The sequence below is a fragment of the Littorina saxatilis genome, linkage group LG4 (genome assembly GCF_037325665.1).
Source record: "Littorina saxatilis isolate snail1 linkage group LG4, US_GU_Lsax_2.0, whole genome shotgun sequence".
NCBI classification, from domain to species: domain Eukaryota; kingdom Metazoa; phylum Mollusca; class Gastropoda; order Littorinimorpha; family Littorinidae; genus Littorina; species Littorina saxatilis.
This window is the reverse complement of record NC_090248.1, coordinates 25383477-25399855: the sequence shown is the minus strand read 5'-3', so window position 1 is coordinate 25399855 and position 16379 is coordinate 25383477. Positions and strand designations below refer to the sequence as shown.

General features: G+C 41.4%; 2 protein-coding genes and 1 long non-coding RNA gene across 3 annotated transcripts; 1 reads left to right on the top strand and 2 right to left on the bottom strand.

Moving 5' to 3' along the window:
• Positions 1 to 294: 294 nt before the first annotated feature.
• On the bottom strand, positions 295 to 2735 carry LOC138964319 (uncharacterized). The gene is made up of 2 exons (XR_011455071.1): positions 2143 to 2735; positions 295 to 1681 (listed from the first exon to the last, which is right to left on the bottom strand). It is a non-coding gene; the product is annotated as an uncharacterized lncRNA (long non-coding RNA).
• On the bottom strand, positions 2736 to 11297 carry LOC138964318 (uncharacterized). The gene is made up of 8 exons (XM_070336233.1): positions 10866 to 11297; positions 8665 to 8830; positions 7824 to 7989; positions 7090 to 7299; positions 6589 to 6665; positions 5920 to 5987; positions 5341 to 5457; positions 2736 to 4815 (listed from the first exon to the last, which is right to left on the bottom strand). Exons 1-8 carry the CDS (start codon positions 10871 to 10873, stop codon positions 4554 to 4556), a joined length of 1074 nt encoding a protein of 357 aa, XP_070192334.1. The 5' UTR covers positions 10874 to 11297; the 3' UTR covers positions 2736 to 4553.
• Positions 11135 to 15049, top strand: LOC138965539 (uncharacterized). Its single transcript, XM_070337722.1, has 3 exons — positions 11135 to 11141; positions 12924 to 13156; positions 13243 to 15049. Exons 1-3 carry the CDS (start codon positions 11135 to 11137, stop codon positions 13702 to 13704), a joined length of 702 nt encoding a protein of 233 aa, XP_070193823.1. The 3' UTR covers positions 13705 to 15049.
• The last annotated feature ends 1330 nt before the right edge of the window (positions 15050 to 16379 follow it).

Sequence of the window (16379 nt, the reverse complement as noted above, 5' to 3'; positions counted from 1 at the left end):
GGGACACAAGTAATGGGTTAGTGCATTTGTAAACAGGAATCGCTTGACAAGTGGCCCCCTTCATCCCCCCCTTCCTCGTCCTGATATGGCTCTACGTAGTCGGCTGGACGTTAAGCAACAAATAAACAAACAAACAAACAAACATTATCATTAATGTGAAAAGCGGTACCTTTTTCAGAAACAATCACTACAATTAAATCCCGGCTATTGCAAATAATTATGATTGCTTGCATGTTGATAAGCATAGATAAAAATGATGCAATTCATTATCCTGGCTTAGAATTTATTATGCTGGCTTGTATGTGTGTGTGTGTGTGTGTGAGAGAGAGTTCAAATAAAAAGTATCAGAGAGAGAGAGAGAGAGAGAACAAAGAACAAGAACAAATCTTTAATTGTCTAAGGCCACAGCCGCTTAAAATAGTGGTTAAAATAACAGCAATAGTATCTGCACAGTTATAAATTATAGTCACGCATAAAATTCAACAAATACATTTAATTAACACAAGCAGACAAAAAATTAAGCGTGTGTACTCCAGCATAATTTTTCAAAAGTTAATTAACAGACATCAAGAAAGTATGCTTTGGAAGTTAAAATATATTTTGATTTTATTTCATACACTTGCGGATCCTGGTTATGCATAGTTTGAATACATATGTACAGCTGCCGTAATGACCACAAATGTATGCAAATAAACAACGGTTATGATGGAACAAATTATTCTGAAAAAGGATAATATATTCACTGATTGCTCAAGTAATGATTGCTGCAACCTCTGCTGAAGATTCACACTAATCTGATTTCGAACTGATTTTTTTCATTTGTGACATAATTATTGTATATACACTGACATATAGTTAGGATCCAGAGCACTAACCAACACCATATATTATTACAGGTGATAAGAAAAATGTCTTTTTTATAGCCCAAGTCCCATAAATAGCTCAAATGGCTTTACATTTAGAATGCCAAAACATAACAGAAAAGATAAACATACTAAAGCTTGTACTAAAACATGGCAAAGTGAACAGATTCCAGATAACACTTCACGGAGAGTTTAAAACATTCAGGAAGACAATTCAAAAACCAGAAAGTGTAAAAGTCAGGAGTGAATATATAGGAAGAACATGTAGAAGAAAAAGCTATAATTCGCCCTTGTCAAACCAGGATACAACTTTTATACCACTAACTGCCCTGGTGTGCTGATACTTTTCCAGAGAGTTCAGTGACGAAGACAATTAAGACAAGACAATTAGGACATTCAATTATCACAGTTCTGTAAAATAGCTGCACTGCTTTGAAAATGCATCAACACGTTTTCTGACTGGCAGTTTTTAAGTACACTCGAAAACATAAACTTCAACAATACTTTCCACATCTAAAATCCACATCTCCTTCCTAATTTCATCAGACCTAACGAACACCTACAGTAAGCCATAAATCAATTTTCACTATGAATACTGAGGGACTCTTTTGGCTTTATAAACTTCTTCTTCTTCTTCTTCTGCGTTCGATGTTAAAATGGCTTTATAAACAATATGCATGGCTGCTTGTGTTGTGTAGGAGTCTCAAATGAAAACCTCCCATTTTATAAGAGCCCAAGTTCGGAAAACTTCATGCATTATATTTAATACAGCTTTATGTGCCCCAATGTAAACATCATTCTTAACGCTGATGAGCCCCCTGAAAATACAGAATACAGTATTTATTGAGCCAAGTGACATTAAAAAACATTTAAAGCACAAGGAATTTCGCGTAGTGTTGGTAAAATCACGCACACACACACACCCACACACACACTGACACACACACACACACACATACACTGACATACACACCAACACACACACACGCCCACACTACAGCAGTCACGATCACACCATCACACGCAGGGCAGACATGAGGAAAAACAAATGACAATCATCTATTAAAAGAAAATGTACAAAAAGTGGTCTAAGATGCTGGTGGAAGGGTCTACACAGAATACAATTTTATAATCTAATGCATAGTTAGAACTAGCCCATCCCCTCCACCCACCCACTCATGAATAACTAAAATAATGCAGCTAAAGAAAATGTTGAACATTTGTAAATCAGGAATCACACATCAAAGTCCCACTCAACCCCCCCCCTCCCCACCACCACCAGAAAACAGGGTATGTCTGCCTAAATGGCAGGGGTCGGGGGAGAAGAAGCCTTACACATAACAACCCATTTCCGCACAGAACAAGTGCACGTGAAGGTTGCAGCCAATGAATGCAAAAAATGAATACACAATTGCAAAATAAATACTCTCCAGACAACAAAAGCTCACCACACATGAGACTATTCTGTTCACAACTTTCAACTCAACACATAATATCATCCTATATAAACCAAGACATGTTAGCCTTTTTTTCAAGCTACGTAGATCAAAAACTTAGCTTCATGCTATATTTTATGTTTATGGACAGCTGCATATTGTGCCCTAGCATTTACAGTAAGGTGATTAAGGTAATGTGATATTGTCCTTTAAGAATCAACCTCACGCAATTGTTCTGCTTTTATCTTTGTTGCATTCATGTGACGTAAACTACCTTGTAAGCGCCCAGTATCAAGCAAACGCCCACACCCTACTTTGGGTCAAAAACTGTGTATAGTCAGGGCCTAGCATTGGAAAAAGTGAGTTCAGCTTACAAAGGCGGGGGTCTGGAAGATTTTTTTGAGATTTTTTACCTAAAATGACCCCCCCCCCCCCCCCCCCCCCCCCCCCCCCAAAGAAGATTGAGCAACGAAATTATGCCATAGTCCGTATCGGCACATTACTTCTTCTGACTCGCCTTCCGCCTTCGGAATGAAATCCAGCCATTCCCACTTCCAGGAATACCTGGATTCTTTGTCACTGAATGGCTGACCACGTTCAACAATGTCGCTTCGAGACATTATTTCAAGTCTAGAGCCACAAAACACCGGCACAAAGCATGCTCGCGCGATGCCAGAGGAAGTGCGTGCTCAAGGAAACTGTCAAACCGATTAAGAATTGAACCGAACGGTGCACAAAACGAAAGCTGGGACTGTTTGGGTTTACCGTTTGGGAATAACAGGTTTTTGCATTTCGGCATACACCAAATCGAGTTCCGCGTACTGGAGATGTTATTTCGGCGTAAAGTAAGCCGAACGGCTTACAATGCTAGGCCCTGTATAGTACTGTACCTCATAAACGCCAAGGATGGCAGGAAGAAAATTATTTGTTCTAATTGTCTGTGAAACTCTGCATGCAATACGGACATAATATTCTGATTCATTATGACAAGATGCTTCTTCTTCTTCTTCTTCTGCGTTCGACGGTTAACAAGATGCTTCGATACAGTTATACCATTTATTTCATTCGTTATAGTCTCTGGATCTTTCTTTCTTTCTTTATTTATTGGTGTTGAACGTCGTTTTCAACCACGAAGGTTATATCGCGACGGGGAAAGGGGGGAGATGGATAGAGCCACTTGTCAATTGTTTCTTGTTCACAAAAGCACCAATCAAAAATTTGCTCCAGGGGCTTGCAACGTAGTACAATGTATTACCTTACTGGGAGAATGCAAGTTTCCAGTACAAAGGACTTCACATTTCTTACATACTGCTTGACTAAAATCTTTACAAAAATGGACTATATTCTATACAAGAAACACTTAACAAAAGTAAAAGGAGAAACAGAATCCGTTGGTCGCCTCTTACCACATGCTGGGGAGCATCGGGTAAATTCTTCCCCCTAACCCGCGGGGGGTTGATGAAGATTTAAGAGAGCCATCTGAGGTTGACAAGGTTGACCTGGGGGTATTTGGGAGACTTACATTTATGACACCTTTTTTTTTGGGGGGGGGGGGGGGGCGGAGGGGGGGGGCGTGCGGCGCAAGTTTGTGATTTCTGCTCAGACCCTTGCACCGCAAAGCCGGTTTTACAAAGCAGATCTTGAGTCATTATCATTCAGATTACATTCAAGATATGAGCATGTACGTGTTCTTAACCATCCATAAAGGGATTTTTGTGTGAGGTTAGTTTCAAGCTTGGTTCCATTCTTACATTTGGCACATGCACACACACGAACGCTTGTGTACGTGTCACAGAGAAATCAAGATACGTAGAGGGTAGACATTTTGAACAGAAACACATCCTATTGAAATTTGTATACAAAGTGATCAAATACATGTACCACTATTTCTCATGCGGAATTCATCCTGTATATAGGGGACAGCCAGTACCTAGTAAATGCCCCCACCCCCTACTTTTGAGCGAAATTATAGTGCATAAGGGGTTTGGGCGCTTACAAGGTAGCTTATGGTACTGATGTTTTCCAAGCCGTGAGACTTTTGCATTGCCTGCACATAGGCGTGTTTGGACACCCAGAAGAGACTGCATGAAGTTGATTTGGGGGAAATAAATCCCTCCCTAAACCCAGGGCTCGGACCCTCTCACATCGATAAGCATAGACCTGGTTTAAGCCAGAGCAATACCAACCAAGCTGTCTGAGCCCCCACAGCATCATACCTAACACTAACTTCATTAAAGGCAACAAAACCACAGTATTATGCATGGGACTCGCCAGTTCTTGCTCCCTCAGCATTCACAGATCCATTACACAGCAGAACATCATCATTTTCTGCACCTCGCAAAACTGGATTGCACAAACAGACAGGGCCGTCAAGTGTGGCTAAGGGAAGGGTTCTGAAATAGTCCACAAGTTCTGTGATGGTGGCAAACCGCTCCGGGCTGCTGTCCAGGTAATAGCGAGTAGCTCCTGTACTTGTCTCCTCGTTGACTTTCAAGTTGAGAACTTTCTTGTGACCCCTGTTGATGTGAGGCAAAATAGAAGAACTATTAGCATAGAACTTATCAACAGATTGATCTGGTTTTAAACAGCTAGAGAACATTCAAAACCATTAAAATATTTCCAGTTTAAAAGTGTCGTAACAACTCTAACTGTGAGCTAAAATGAATCCGTGGACAGACATTAACAGAATATCCTTCTCTCTCTCCGTCTCTGTGTGTGTGTGCGCATGTGTCTGTCTGTCTGTCTTTCTTTCTGTCTCTCTGTCTGTTTCTCTCTCCCTCTCCTTCTCTCTCTCCCTCTCTATTAAATGTAAGTATTGATTTTTTACTGTAGTTAGCTTAACTTCTATTTCTTCTAGTTATTGAGCTATCCTTCGATAAGTGAGGGCCGGATGAAAAAAGGCATGTTTGCACTGCTTAATCTGTCACCCTCAAAAAATAAATTTCAATTCAATTCAATTCATTTCTCTCTCCCCTCTCTTTCTCTCTCTGTCTGTCACACCCACACACACACATTTCCATATGCCTAATTCATCAACTTACACAACAGAAACACAGTAATGTCTACGTTCTGTGTTGAAGCGCACCAAAAAGCTCTGAACACACTGATGTTTTAAGATGTCTTGAGCCTGACCACGTGCCATGTTTCCATGAAACCATCTGAAAAATATTAATCATTATTATAATTATATCTGAAATCATTTAACCTCAACAACAAAAATTAAACTAACCTACACAATAACAATGCCCTTTATACTGTAGTTTATTTTTCCCTCTCAGCCGGAGAGTGTGTGTGTGTGTGTGTGTGTGTGTGTGTGTGTGTGTGTGTGTGTGTGTGTGCATTTTAAGCCACCCACCTCCCCCCAATCTAAGACTACTCCCTTTCTAAGACTTCAATTTTTCATATTTTCTGTTCATAACATATGTAAATTGACTCCCTTTACGGACTCCCTCCTTTTTAAGACCTGATTTTTCAGATGTTTGGAGGTCTTTATAATGGGCCGGGGTTTCATCGTATTAAATTTGTTTTATTTTAAATCAAACAAAACAAAATGAAAAACAAACATGTAAACAAATTATATAATTTTATAGAACATCAGGTAAAGCAAAAATCACTCCTACCTTTGGGACATAAGTCTGGGATCAAAGAGGTAATCGTAGGCATCCTCAGCATCATCTTCCGGCCTGGCCTTATAATAAAAAAAATTACAAAGAGACATACAAAAAATTTTTTAAAAAGCATTGACTGCTTTTATTCTGTACATGTGAGGGTTAATAAGTGTGATTTATAAGCACACAGGAGACACAAACATGGATTATCCATTCTGTCATCTCCAAAATGAACTATTGACTCTGAGTTTTAAACAACGGTATCAACACATGCATTACATGCTACACTACACATATCAACATTCTACATGGCTGGAATCAAAATATATAATCAAACACTCTCTTATAGATTGCACAACACTGATACCCAGAATCCTCATGTGAGTATAATACAGCATTTAAAGACTCTTGAAGAAAGGTTTCAGTGCACACTTCCTTTGAAAAAAACTCTTTGAATAATAAAAAGAAAACAATTAAAACAAACAAACAAAATTTACAAAAATTGAAACACACTTTTTTGTGGATGACATATCCAAGGTGCATATTTCTCATAAGCCTTTTGAGCTATAACGATAGCGTCACAACTGTCAAACGCTGAAGAAGAAATAGAAGAAGAGCTATAATGTCTTGCGAACTGAAAGAAAACTTTTGAACAGAAATCAAGACAAAAATAAACTATACCTGTGAAGCTCCACTGTGCATTGCTGATCTTTGTGGAACTTTTGGCACCGTCTCCTCACTTGTCCAGCTGGTCTCTTCTGCACATTACACACACACACACACACACACACACACACACACACACAACGATAATTGTACAGGATGAAATAAAAATTTAAATGAGGGTGGCTCGTGAAAGACGACCTAACACTAATAATAAAAAATACTGTATAATTATTATGTAATGTTGGATGCAGACTAACACAGTAGTGCAGCTGATTTTGAACAAAAGTTGCACTAAACAAACAAGCACTACATGTACTACCTTTCCATAACTCACACACACACACACACACACACCAATAGCATTCATGCACTCACACGCGTGCAACAACACATACACCTTTGTTAATGTAGGGAATGCACACTGCCACACACACACACACACATGTGCGCAAACAAACACACACACACACACTCACGACAACATCACATAAACTCAACATGTGCCAACATTTTTACCTCCAGATTCCTGAACAGGCTGTGAACTCTGTCGTGACCAGTGCGAAGAAGGATTTATAACTCGTGTTGTTTCCCCAAAACCAACAAGATTTGTTGAAGCATCATTTCTCCCCACAAGGTTAGTTCCAAATGATGCACTGGCTGCAGGACTGGTGGTGGCGCTCGTGCCGTTCGCACAATTTTTCTCTTTCCATTCCTTGTCTACTTGTTCTGAAATTGTGAATGAACAACATATAAAAGTGTCAACAATGTGAATCTAGATTCAGTTTCAACCAACAAAAAGCTTTGCATCAGGTTTTCTTTCACACATTTTGTACAAAGGTAATAAATTACATGATGAGCATTTCATTATTTTACACAGATAGTGCACTCTGTCTATATATATATATCATCCCACAGCAAGAAAAGTCAACTTCAGCCACTCTGACATAACAAAACAAATGCACATACACATATTTGACAGTTGTGAACTCGAACACTACAAAGGAACCACTCTTTTAACACTGAGAGACTTCCCCACCCCTTTTTTTCATTACATTGTGGTTTTTTTTTGTTTTTTAGATTTTTCTCTTCATAACTTATCTTCATTTTAGACTCAATTCTCCCGTTTAAGACATGGCTTTCTTACATTTATGGCAGTCTTAAAAAGGGTGGGGGCGGGGGTCCATATTGTATTCAATTTAAAAATTGAACAGAATGTAACTTGAAGGAAAAGTAAATCACATAAACTTTACCTTTTAGCTGCAAGAACTGTGGTTTGAGCTCAGCCAGTTTCACCTCTCTGCAGTCAAGAGCCTGCAGGAATGCTGGAAACCATGATGGCTTCACCCTCAAACTGTCAAGCAGCATGCGAGCACCTGCATGCGAGCCTTCACAATCTTGTCGTCTTCTCACTTTTTGCTGAAGAAGAATTTCATGATGAAAAGCGAATAGTGTGAAAAACATCATAAGAACAATTAACAACCAAATAAACAAAAAAGAAATTGAACTCTGTAGAGGCTGTTATAGTTCATGCATGCATGGCTTTTAAAACTCTCGGATGCTGACAGTTATATCTATTTTAATTCTGTGTAAGTGTATCAGGCTTATAACTTATAAGCCTATACCACTGTTCAAGGTGTCGACCTGAATGCCAGTTATTATAATAACTAAATAACTAAGTAATAGCAAAGTTGACAGCGCGAATTGCCTAGCCTTACTAGGGGGTTCTGGGGGCATGCCCCCCCCCCCCCCCCCCCCCCCGGAATTTGTTTTTCTCCAAAGAACCCAATTGGTGCAATTTGGTGTCATCTGAGCTCAAAGTTTGCCATTAAATTCACATTTTAGAACCATTTTGGCCTCCCCCATTAATTTAATTGTTTCGACGTTCGGCGAACAATTCCCATGCCTGATGATATATAGACTTAGTAATTTGTTTCTTCAATCAAGATTATATGATTTTAACAAGAATGCAAATGAAATGTCTAAACACAACTACAATGCTAGAGTATCAGTGCAAATGTCATCAGAAGAACCAACATCTCCACACTTTGTTGTGAGATTTTTAAGTATAATCTGAGTCTAAACAAAACATACTATGTCCTCTTCAGTAAGCTTGTCACTGATGCACTGAAGGTCTGTGAGCTCCACTGCTGGAATGCATCTGATGAACAGAAGTTGTATGCTTTGCACCAGTTGACTGTTGTAGGCTAGCTCCTCTGAGAAAGACTGGAACGTAAGGCTGACGGACATATCTCCATTTCTGCAAAAGTTTGTGTCAGGTAATTATTGTGCAGGTCTATTTACTTTTGGGGCGGGGATATAGCTCAGTTGGTAGCGCGCTGGATTTGTATTCAGTTGGCCGCTGTCAGCGTGAGTTCGATCCCAGGTTCGGCGGAAATTTATTTCAGAGTCAACTTTGTGTGCAGACTCTCTTCGGTGTCCGAACCCTCCCCCCGTGTACACTACATTGGGTGTGCACGTTAAAGATCCCACGATTGACAAAAGGGTCTTTCCTGGCAAAATTGCTTAGGCACAGTTAATAATTGTCTACCTATACCCGTGTGACTTGGAATAATAGGCCGTGAAAGGTAAATATGCGCCGAAATGGCTGCAATCTACTGGCCGTATAAAATTTCATCTCACACGGCATCACTGCAGAGCGCCTAGAACTGTACCCACGGAATATGCGCGATATAAGCGTCATTGATTGATTGATTGTTAGAGAAGTCATTTGGCACCGGCAGTCGATAAGCGAAACGACTAAACTTATTTATAATCACCAAAAACTTGTAAAACCATTTCAAAAAAGTAAGCAAAGAAAGTTAATCCTTTAACAAATAAACTCTGTTTGTACTATAAGTGTGTGTGTGTGTGTGTGTGTGTGTGTGTGTGTGTGTGTGTGTGTGTGTGTGTGTGTGTGTGTGTGTGTGTGTGTGTGTGTTTTGAATGGTATTGCGCGCAGTCACAAAGCGTTTCTGAAAACCTGTCTGAAGTGACTTCGAGGAGAGTTTCTTGGGAAACTCGATCTACATAATTATAAGTGGAGTTTCACAGCGCCGTTTGATACTATATATCTGTACTTCAGTACAGTTAGTCTGTTCGATCAGTACAGGTATAGTGTCAAACGACGCGTCAAATCTGTGTTACGTGTGTATGTGTGATAGTGCATATATATGCATGTGTGTGCAGTTGTGTGTACGTGTGTGTGTGCGTGTTTGTGTGTGTGACTGCACGTCTGTCTCAAATTTCTAAAACTCCCTTTTTATATTTAGTCAAGTTTTGACTAAATATTTTAACATCGAGGGGGAATCGAGACGAGGGTCGTGGTGTATGTGTGTGCGTGTGTGTGTGCGTGTGCGTGTGCGTGCGTGCGTGCGTGTAGAGCGATTCAGACCAAACTACTGGACCGATCTTTATGAAATTTGACATGAGAGTTTCTGGGTATGATATCCCCGAACGTTTTTTTCATTTTTTTGATAAATGTCTTTGATGACGTCATATCCGGCTTTTCGTGAAAGTTGAGGCGGCACTGTCACGCCCTCATTTTTCAACCAAATTGGTTGAAATTTTGGTCAAGTAATCTTCGACGAAGCCCGGACTTCGGTATTGCATTTCAGCTTGGTGGCTTACAAATTAATTAATGACTTTGGTCATTAAAAATCTGAAAATTGTAAAAAAAAATAAAAATTTATAAAACGATCCAAATTTACGTTTATCTTATTCTCCATCATTTGCTGATTCCAAAAACATATAAATATGTTATATTCGGATTAAAAACAAGCTCTGAAAATTAAATATATAAAAATTATTATCAAAATTAAATTGTCCAAATCAATTTAAAAATACTTTCATCTTATTCCTTGTCGGTTCCTGATTCCAAAAACATATAGATATGATATGTTTGGATTAAAAACACGCTCAGAAAGTTAAAACAAAGAGAGGTACAGAAAAGCGTGCTATCCTTCTTAGCGCAACTACTACCCCGCTCTTCTTGTCAATTTCACTGCCTTTGCCATGAGCGGTGGACTGACGATGCTACGAGTATACGGTCTTGCTGAAAAATGGCATTGCGTTCAGTTTCATTCTGTGAGTTCGACAGCTACTTGACTAAATATTGTATTTTCGCCTTACGCGACTTGTTATTCCCTCTCAAGAGACTTCAGTCATTTTGTGAGAGCATGTACACTACACAACACACACACACTCGCACACAATAGCATGTTCTGGCACTGCAAATAAATAAATCAAAAATGGTTATTGGCGATTTACTATCAGACTTTTAGGTCAAAACCTACCGTGCCATTCTCTGACAGATATTGATGTTCTGTTGAGTCTGTTCTTAGCGGTCTACAATAAGTTTTCATTCAGGAATTGCATCGCTTGTCCGTTGTCGTATAGTGGCTAATACTGCTTCCATTAAATCTGCTTCTGCTAAATGACGAAGTGTTAGCTGATCAATCCAACAGCATTTGTTTCAGTCGCATCCATCTCCGGTGCCAGTTCTGCACTTTCGGGACTAATGGTAGTAATGAAAAGTTGGGCGAGGTTCGAGAGTTCGAGAGTTATGAAAGGCAAGTGGTGTCAAATTTTAAGTTAAAACAGGAAGTAAAACTCTCAAAATGACATAAACTCTCGAAACTGGTAGGGCAGTCTCTCTGTCATGATTACATTTATCGGGAAAATCGTGTGCCAACGTTGGACGCAAAGGAACTTCCCGATCCTTCGCATTTTGCAGCCCAGAAGCAGGTTGAATTTCAGAGTGACATCCCTTGTTACAATTAGAATTAATCAGAGTTATCGCACTTTGCACTTTCGTTTTCTACGCACTCCTGGCAAGTCAGTCAATTATATGCCGGTGACATCATTTTATGTTAATGCTGTTACTGTTCTCTGTGGTTTTCCTCCAATTTTCCTCTCTTCTTTTATCATCCAAGCTGCACTGAATTTTTGACGATTCAGTTGTTTTTTGGTGGGTTTTTTAAACATAGCCTGGTGTCTTTCTCTTTTTACATTTAGTCAAGTTATGACTAAATGTTTTAACATCGAGGGGGGAATCGAGACGAGGGTCGTGGTGTATGTGTGTGTGTGTGTGTGTGTGTGTGTGTGTGCGTGTGTGTAGAGCGATTCAGACCAAACTACTGGACCGATCTTTATGAAAATTGACATGAAAGTTCCTGGGCATGATATCCCCATACGTTTTTTCCATTTTTTTGATAAATGTCTTTGATGACGTCATATCCGGCTTTTCGTGAAAGTTGAGGCGGCACTGTCACGCCCTCATTTTTCAACCAAATTGGTTGAAATTTTGGTCAAGTATTGTTCGACGAAGCCCGGACTTCGGTATTGCATTTCAGCGTGGTGGCCATAGAGATTACACAACGTCATCGAGTGAGGGACCGAAAAATATTGAAACTCGAGGATGATTTTTTTGTGGTATCAACCGAGACCGTAGGTCGAGGTTGATACCACACAAAAAAATCATCCGAGAGTTTCAATATGTTTTGGTCCCTCACAAGATGACGTTTGTGTAATTTGTGTATACAATGATCAACGACAAAGACAAAAATTAAAACAAAAACAACACGAACTCTTTTCCATCGAGGAATGGTGGAAGGAAAATAACACAACCGGAAATAGATCTAGATCTAAATTGATCTCTATGACCCGTGCCTTGATACCATTGAGATCATAGGAGATGCACAGCAGTGCCGATACCAGGTTTCTTTAGCTTCACTTTAAAATGATATCAGAACGATAGTTATTCACTTGAAAGTGAACACAGGAGAGTTGTATATTAAAAATTAATTAATGACTTTGGTCATTAAAAATCTGAAAATTGTAAAAAAATTATTTCTTTTATAAAACGATCCAAATTTACGTTCATCTTATTCTCCATCATTTGCTGATTCCAAAAACATATACATATGTTATATTTGGATTAAAAAAAAGCTCTGAAAATTAAATATATAAAAATTAAATATATAAAAATTATTATCAAAATTAAATTTTCGAAATCAATTTAAAAACACTTTCATCTTATTCCTTGTCGGTTCCTGATTCCAAAAACATATAGATATGATGTGTTTGGATTAAAAACACGCTCAGAAAGTTAAAACGAAGAGAGGTACAGAAAAGCGTGCTATCGTTCTTAGCGCAACTACTACCCCGCTCTTCTTGTCAATTTCACTGACTTTGCCGTGAGCGGTGGACTGACGATGCTACGAGTATACGGTCTTGCTGCGTTGCATTGCGTTCAGTTTCATTCTGTGAGTTCGACAGCTACTTGACTAAATGTTGTATTTTCGCCTTACGCGACTTGTTTATATTTAGTCAAGTTTTGACTCTGTTCCAAGTGCTGCACAACCTTCCTGGCCTGAACAACATGGGCCTGTCTCTCAGCCTTGCCACGGCCCAGCTCAGTCTGCTGCTGCCCTGGGACAGCACAGGAGTGGTGTGGGTGTGTCGTGCGGTGGGCGTCTTCACGCACTGGGCGTGGCTGACGGCGCTGAGCTGGATGGGCGTGTGCTGCGTGCACATGGTGCGTGTGTTCACCTCCAAGACTCGCCGTAGCCTGACCGACCGCGAGGTGAGGAAGGTCTTCTTGCGTTACGTGCTGATCACCTGCCTCTTCTCCACCGTCATCGTCCTCATCACCGTTGTCGTCTCCTCGGCTGTGGCCCCATCTGCTTCCTGGACACGGAGCTCCATCGCCTCGTCCTGCTGGCCTTCCTGCTGCCCCTGGGCCTCGTGGTGCTCACCAACCTCACCTGCTTCGTCATCACTGTCGTGTCCATCGTGCGCGTGAGGCGCCTGCAGGCACGAGCCCCTCGCGAGTGGCGCGACATACTGGTGTTTGCCAAGCTGGTGACGGTGACGGGCGGTGCCTGGGTGCTGGGTCTCCTGGCCGAGTTGACCGACCAGGAGTGGATGCGCGTGGTGGCTGACCTGTGTATCGCTGCCCAGGGCCTGCTGCTCTTCTTGGCTTACACCTGCAACAAGAGGGTCTGGCGCCTGTACCGCGCTCGATTCCATGGCTTGCGCAGGGCTACTCCACCTGACACTGGTAGCACCCCGACGCCTGCCATTGCTCTAACCACTTCTACCACCGTCAAGTCATCTGAAGTGGATGCCTAACATTACCGTTTGTCATCATTTTGACGAGTTTTCATTCATAACCAGCAGCTGGGTAGCACAACAACTTGTTCACAATTGGAATTTCACTGAAACGGAAGATTTTAGCTTTTACTAAAACTATTAGTTACTTTTGCTCTCGCTTCGAACTATATTTCAGCAGATGCCATGTTAACGTTTGATCGCGGAATAAACCTTCTAAAGCGATTGTCCAGTTCACACCGTGAAATCGGCTGAAGCAGTTACCTTTATAACATTTTTCAATACGTTAAAGATTGTACACTTAAGGCGCCATTTTGGAAAGTTTTCTGACGATTTGGACTTTAAAAAGTTCAAGGGACATTCTCTGTATGTACTGTAATTTAGAAACAGCTGCAATAATTTGCTCAAAACTGCACCGAAACTATGCCAAATAATTAAATGAATTTTAATCAGCGAGCGGTTTGCTTCGCCCAGCTCTCCTGTGGCAGAAGACGGATTCCGTACGTGGTCATATTTTATTTAGTTCTCATAGATACCCATTCTTCAAAGCAGATTAAGACCGTTGGATTGAGGAAGTCAATCCTACAATCTAGCAAACGCATGCATATTCCGTGCCATACAGGGCTAAAACGCTTCGCATAAAATAAACAAACACAGTTGTTCCGACATGGCTTTTGTACAATCACTTGTCTTTTGAAAACATGCAGATTCCGTTCTTACACCATGTTTCCGTTCGTACAAAAGTGCATGTTTCCGTTTGTACGAACAGCGTTTCCGTTCATACACATTCGTTAGATCAGAGTGAAACAGGCCCCCACTACAAGTTCTGTGTTTTCCAATGGTCGTGTGATATTGGACCTATGTGAGTTTGCAAAATAAAGAAAGTTTTGTGTCCGTACTGATTTTGACGAAAAGAAATGTGTCCGTACCACTTTCATCAAGCGTTTGATGACGTTCGTAATTTTGGTAGAAAGCTTAAGCAATGAGGGAGGAGTGACACACACACACCATTTTCACTACCATTCTCTGACACTGATCGCTCTGGCACTGATCGCTCTGGCACCTCTCACTCTGGTACCTCCATTCTTACGCTGGCACTCACTCTGGCACCACCAATCTAACTCTGGCACTCATTCTTGCACCACCATTCTCAATCTGGCACCAGCATTCTCAAACACTCTGGTAGCACCATTCTCCCTCATTCTTGCACCAACACCAGCACCAGCACCAGCACCAGCACTGTGGCAACAGCATTCGCAATCTGGCACTCATTCTTGCATTACCATTCTCACTCTTGCACCGGCATTCTCAATCTGGCACCATCATTCTCACTCTGGCACTCACTCTTGCAACACCATTCTCACTCTGGCACCATCATTCTCACTCTGGCACTCACTCTTGCAGCAACACCATTCTCACTCTGGCACTCACTCTTGCTCACTTTGGAACTCACTCTGGCACCACCATTCTCACTCTGGCACTCACTCTGGCACCAGCATTCTCACTTTCGCGCTCACTCTGGCACTCACTTTGTCAACATCATTTTCACTCGCACACTCCCCATGCACACGCACACACAAACACACACGTCTGGATTACCACTATCACACACAACAGCACAGACACACATACAGATACACATACAGATACAGATACAAATACAAATAAATGTTGACCAGGGTGGGATTCGAACCCACGACTTGGGAATTCACAGTCTTTGAATACTGCGCTCTTATCCCCGCGGCCACTCTGCTCGCTTGAAAGATTCGGACAAAATAGTATTTATAAAGTTCTCAATGAACGATTGCTCACTAAAGACAGACACAACAAACATGGGTCGGTGCCTGGACCACGGAGCGATCGTAACGTCCGTTGTGATATGTGTGTACGTGCGTGTACAACTGTATACACTGTAATATGTAGCCAATATGTAGGGCAACTGTACTTTCAGTTAAAGAATCCCAAAGCACATTTTTAACATCAAGCACAAGTTTTCTCTTCGTGGTGGTTCCAGATTTGTCTGTGTGTGTGTGTGTGTGTGTGCTTGGGGAGTGTGCGAGTGAAAATGATGTGAAAACGGTTGTGCCAGAGTGAGAGCGAGTGCCAGAGTGGGAATGTGTTTGTGTGTGTGTGTGTGGCGCCAGAGTATAAATGTTGGTGCCAGAGCGAGTGCCAGAGTGAGAATGGTGGTACCAGAGTGAGTGCCAGAGTGTGAATGGTGGAACCAGAGTGAGAATGGTGGAACCAAAGTGGGAATGTGCCAGAGCGAGTGAGAGCAAGTGCCAGAGTGGGAATGTGTTTCTGTGGCGCCAGAGTATGAATTAGTGCCAGAGCGAGTGCCAGAGTGAGAATGGTGGTGCCAGAGTGAGTGCCAGAGTGGGAATGGTGTGAATGGTGGAACCAAAGTGGGAATGTGCCAGAGCGAGTGCCAGAGTGGGAATGTGTTCGTGTGGCGCCGGAGTTTGAATGGTGGTGCCAGAGCGAGTGCCAGAGGGAGAATGGTGGTGCCAGAGTGAGTGCCAGAGTTTGAATGGTGGAACCAAAGTGAGAACCAAAGTGGGAATGTGCCAGAGCGATTGCCAGAGTGGGGATAGATGTGCCAGAGTGTGTATGTGTGTATGTGTGTTTGTATGAGTGAAAATGGTGAAACCAAATTGAGAATGGTGGTGCTAGAGTGAGAATGGTGGTGCCAGAGC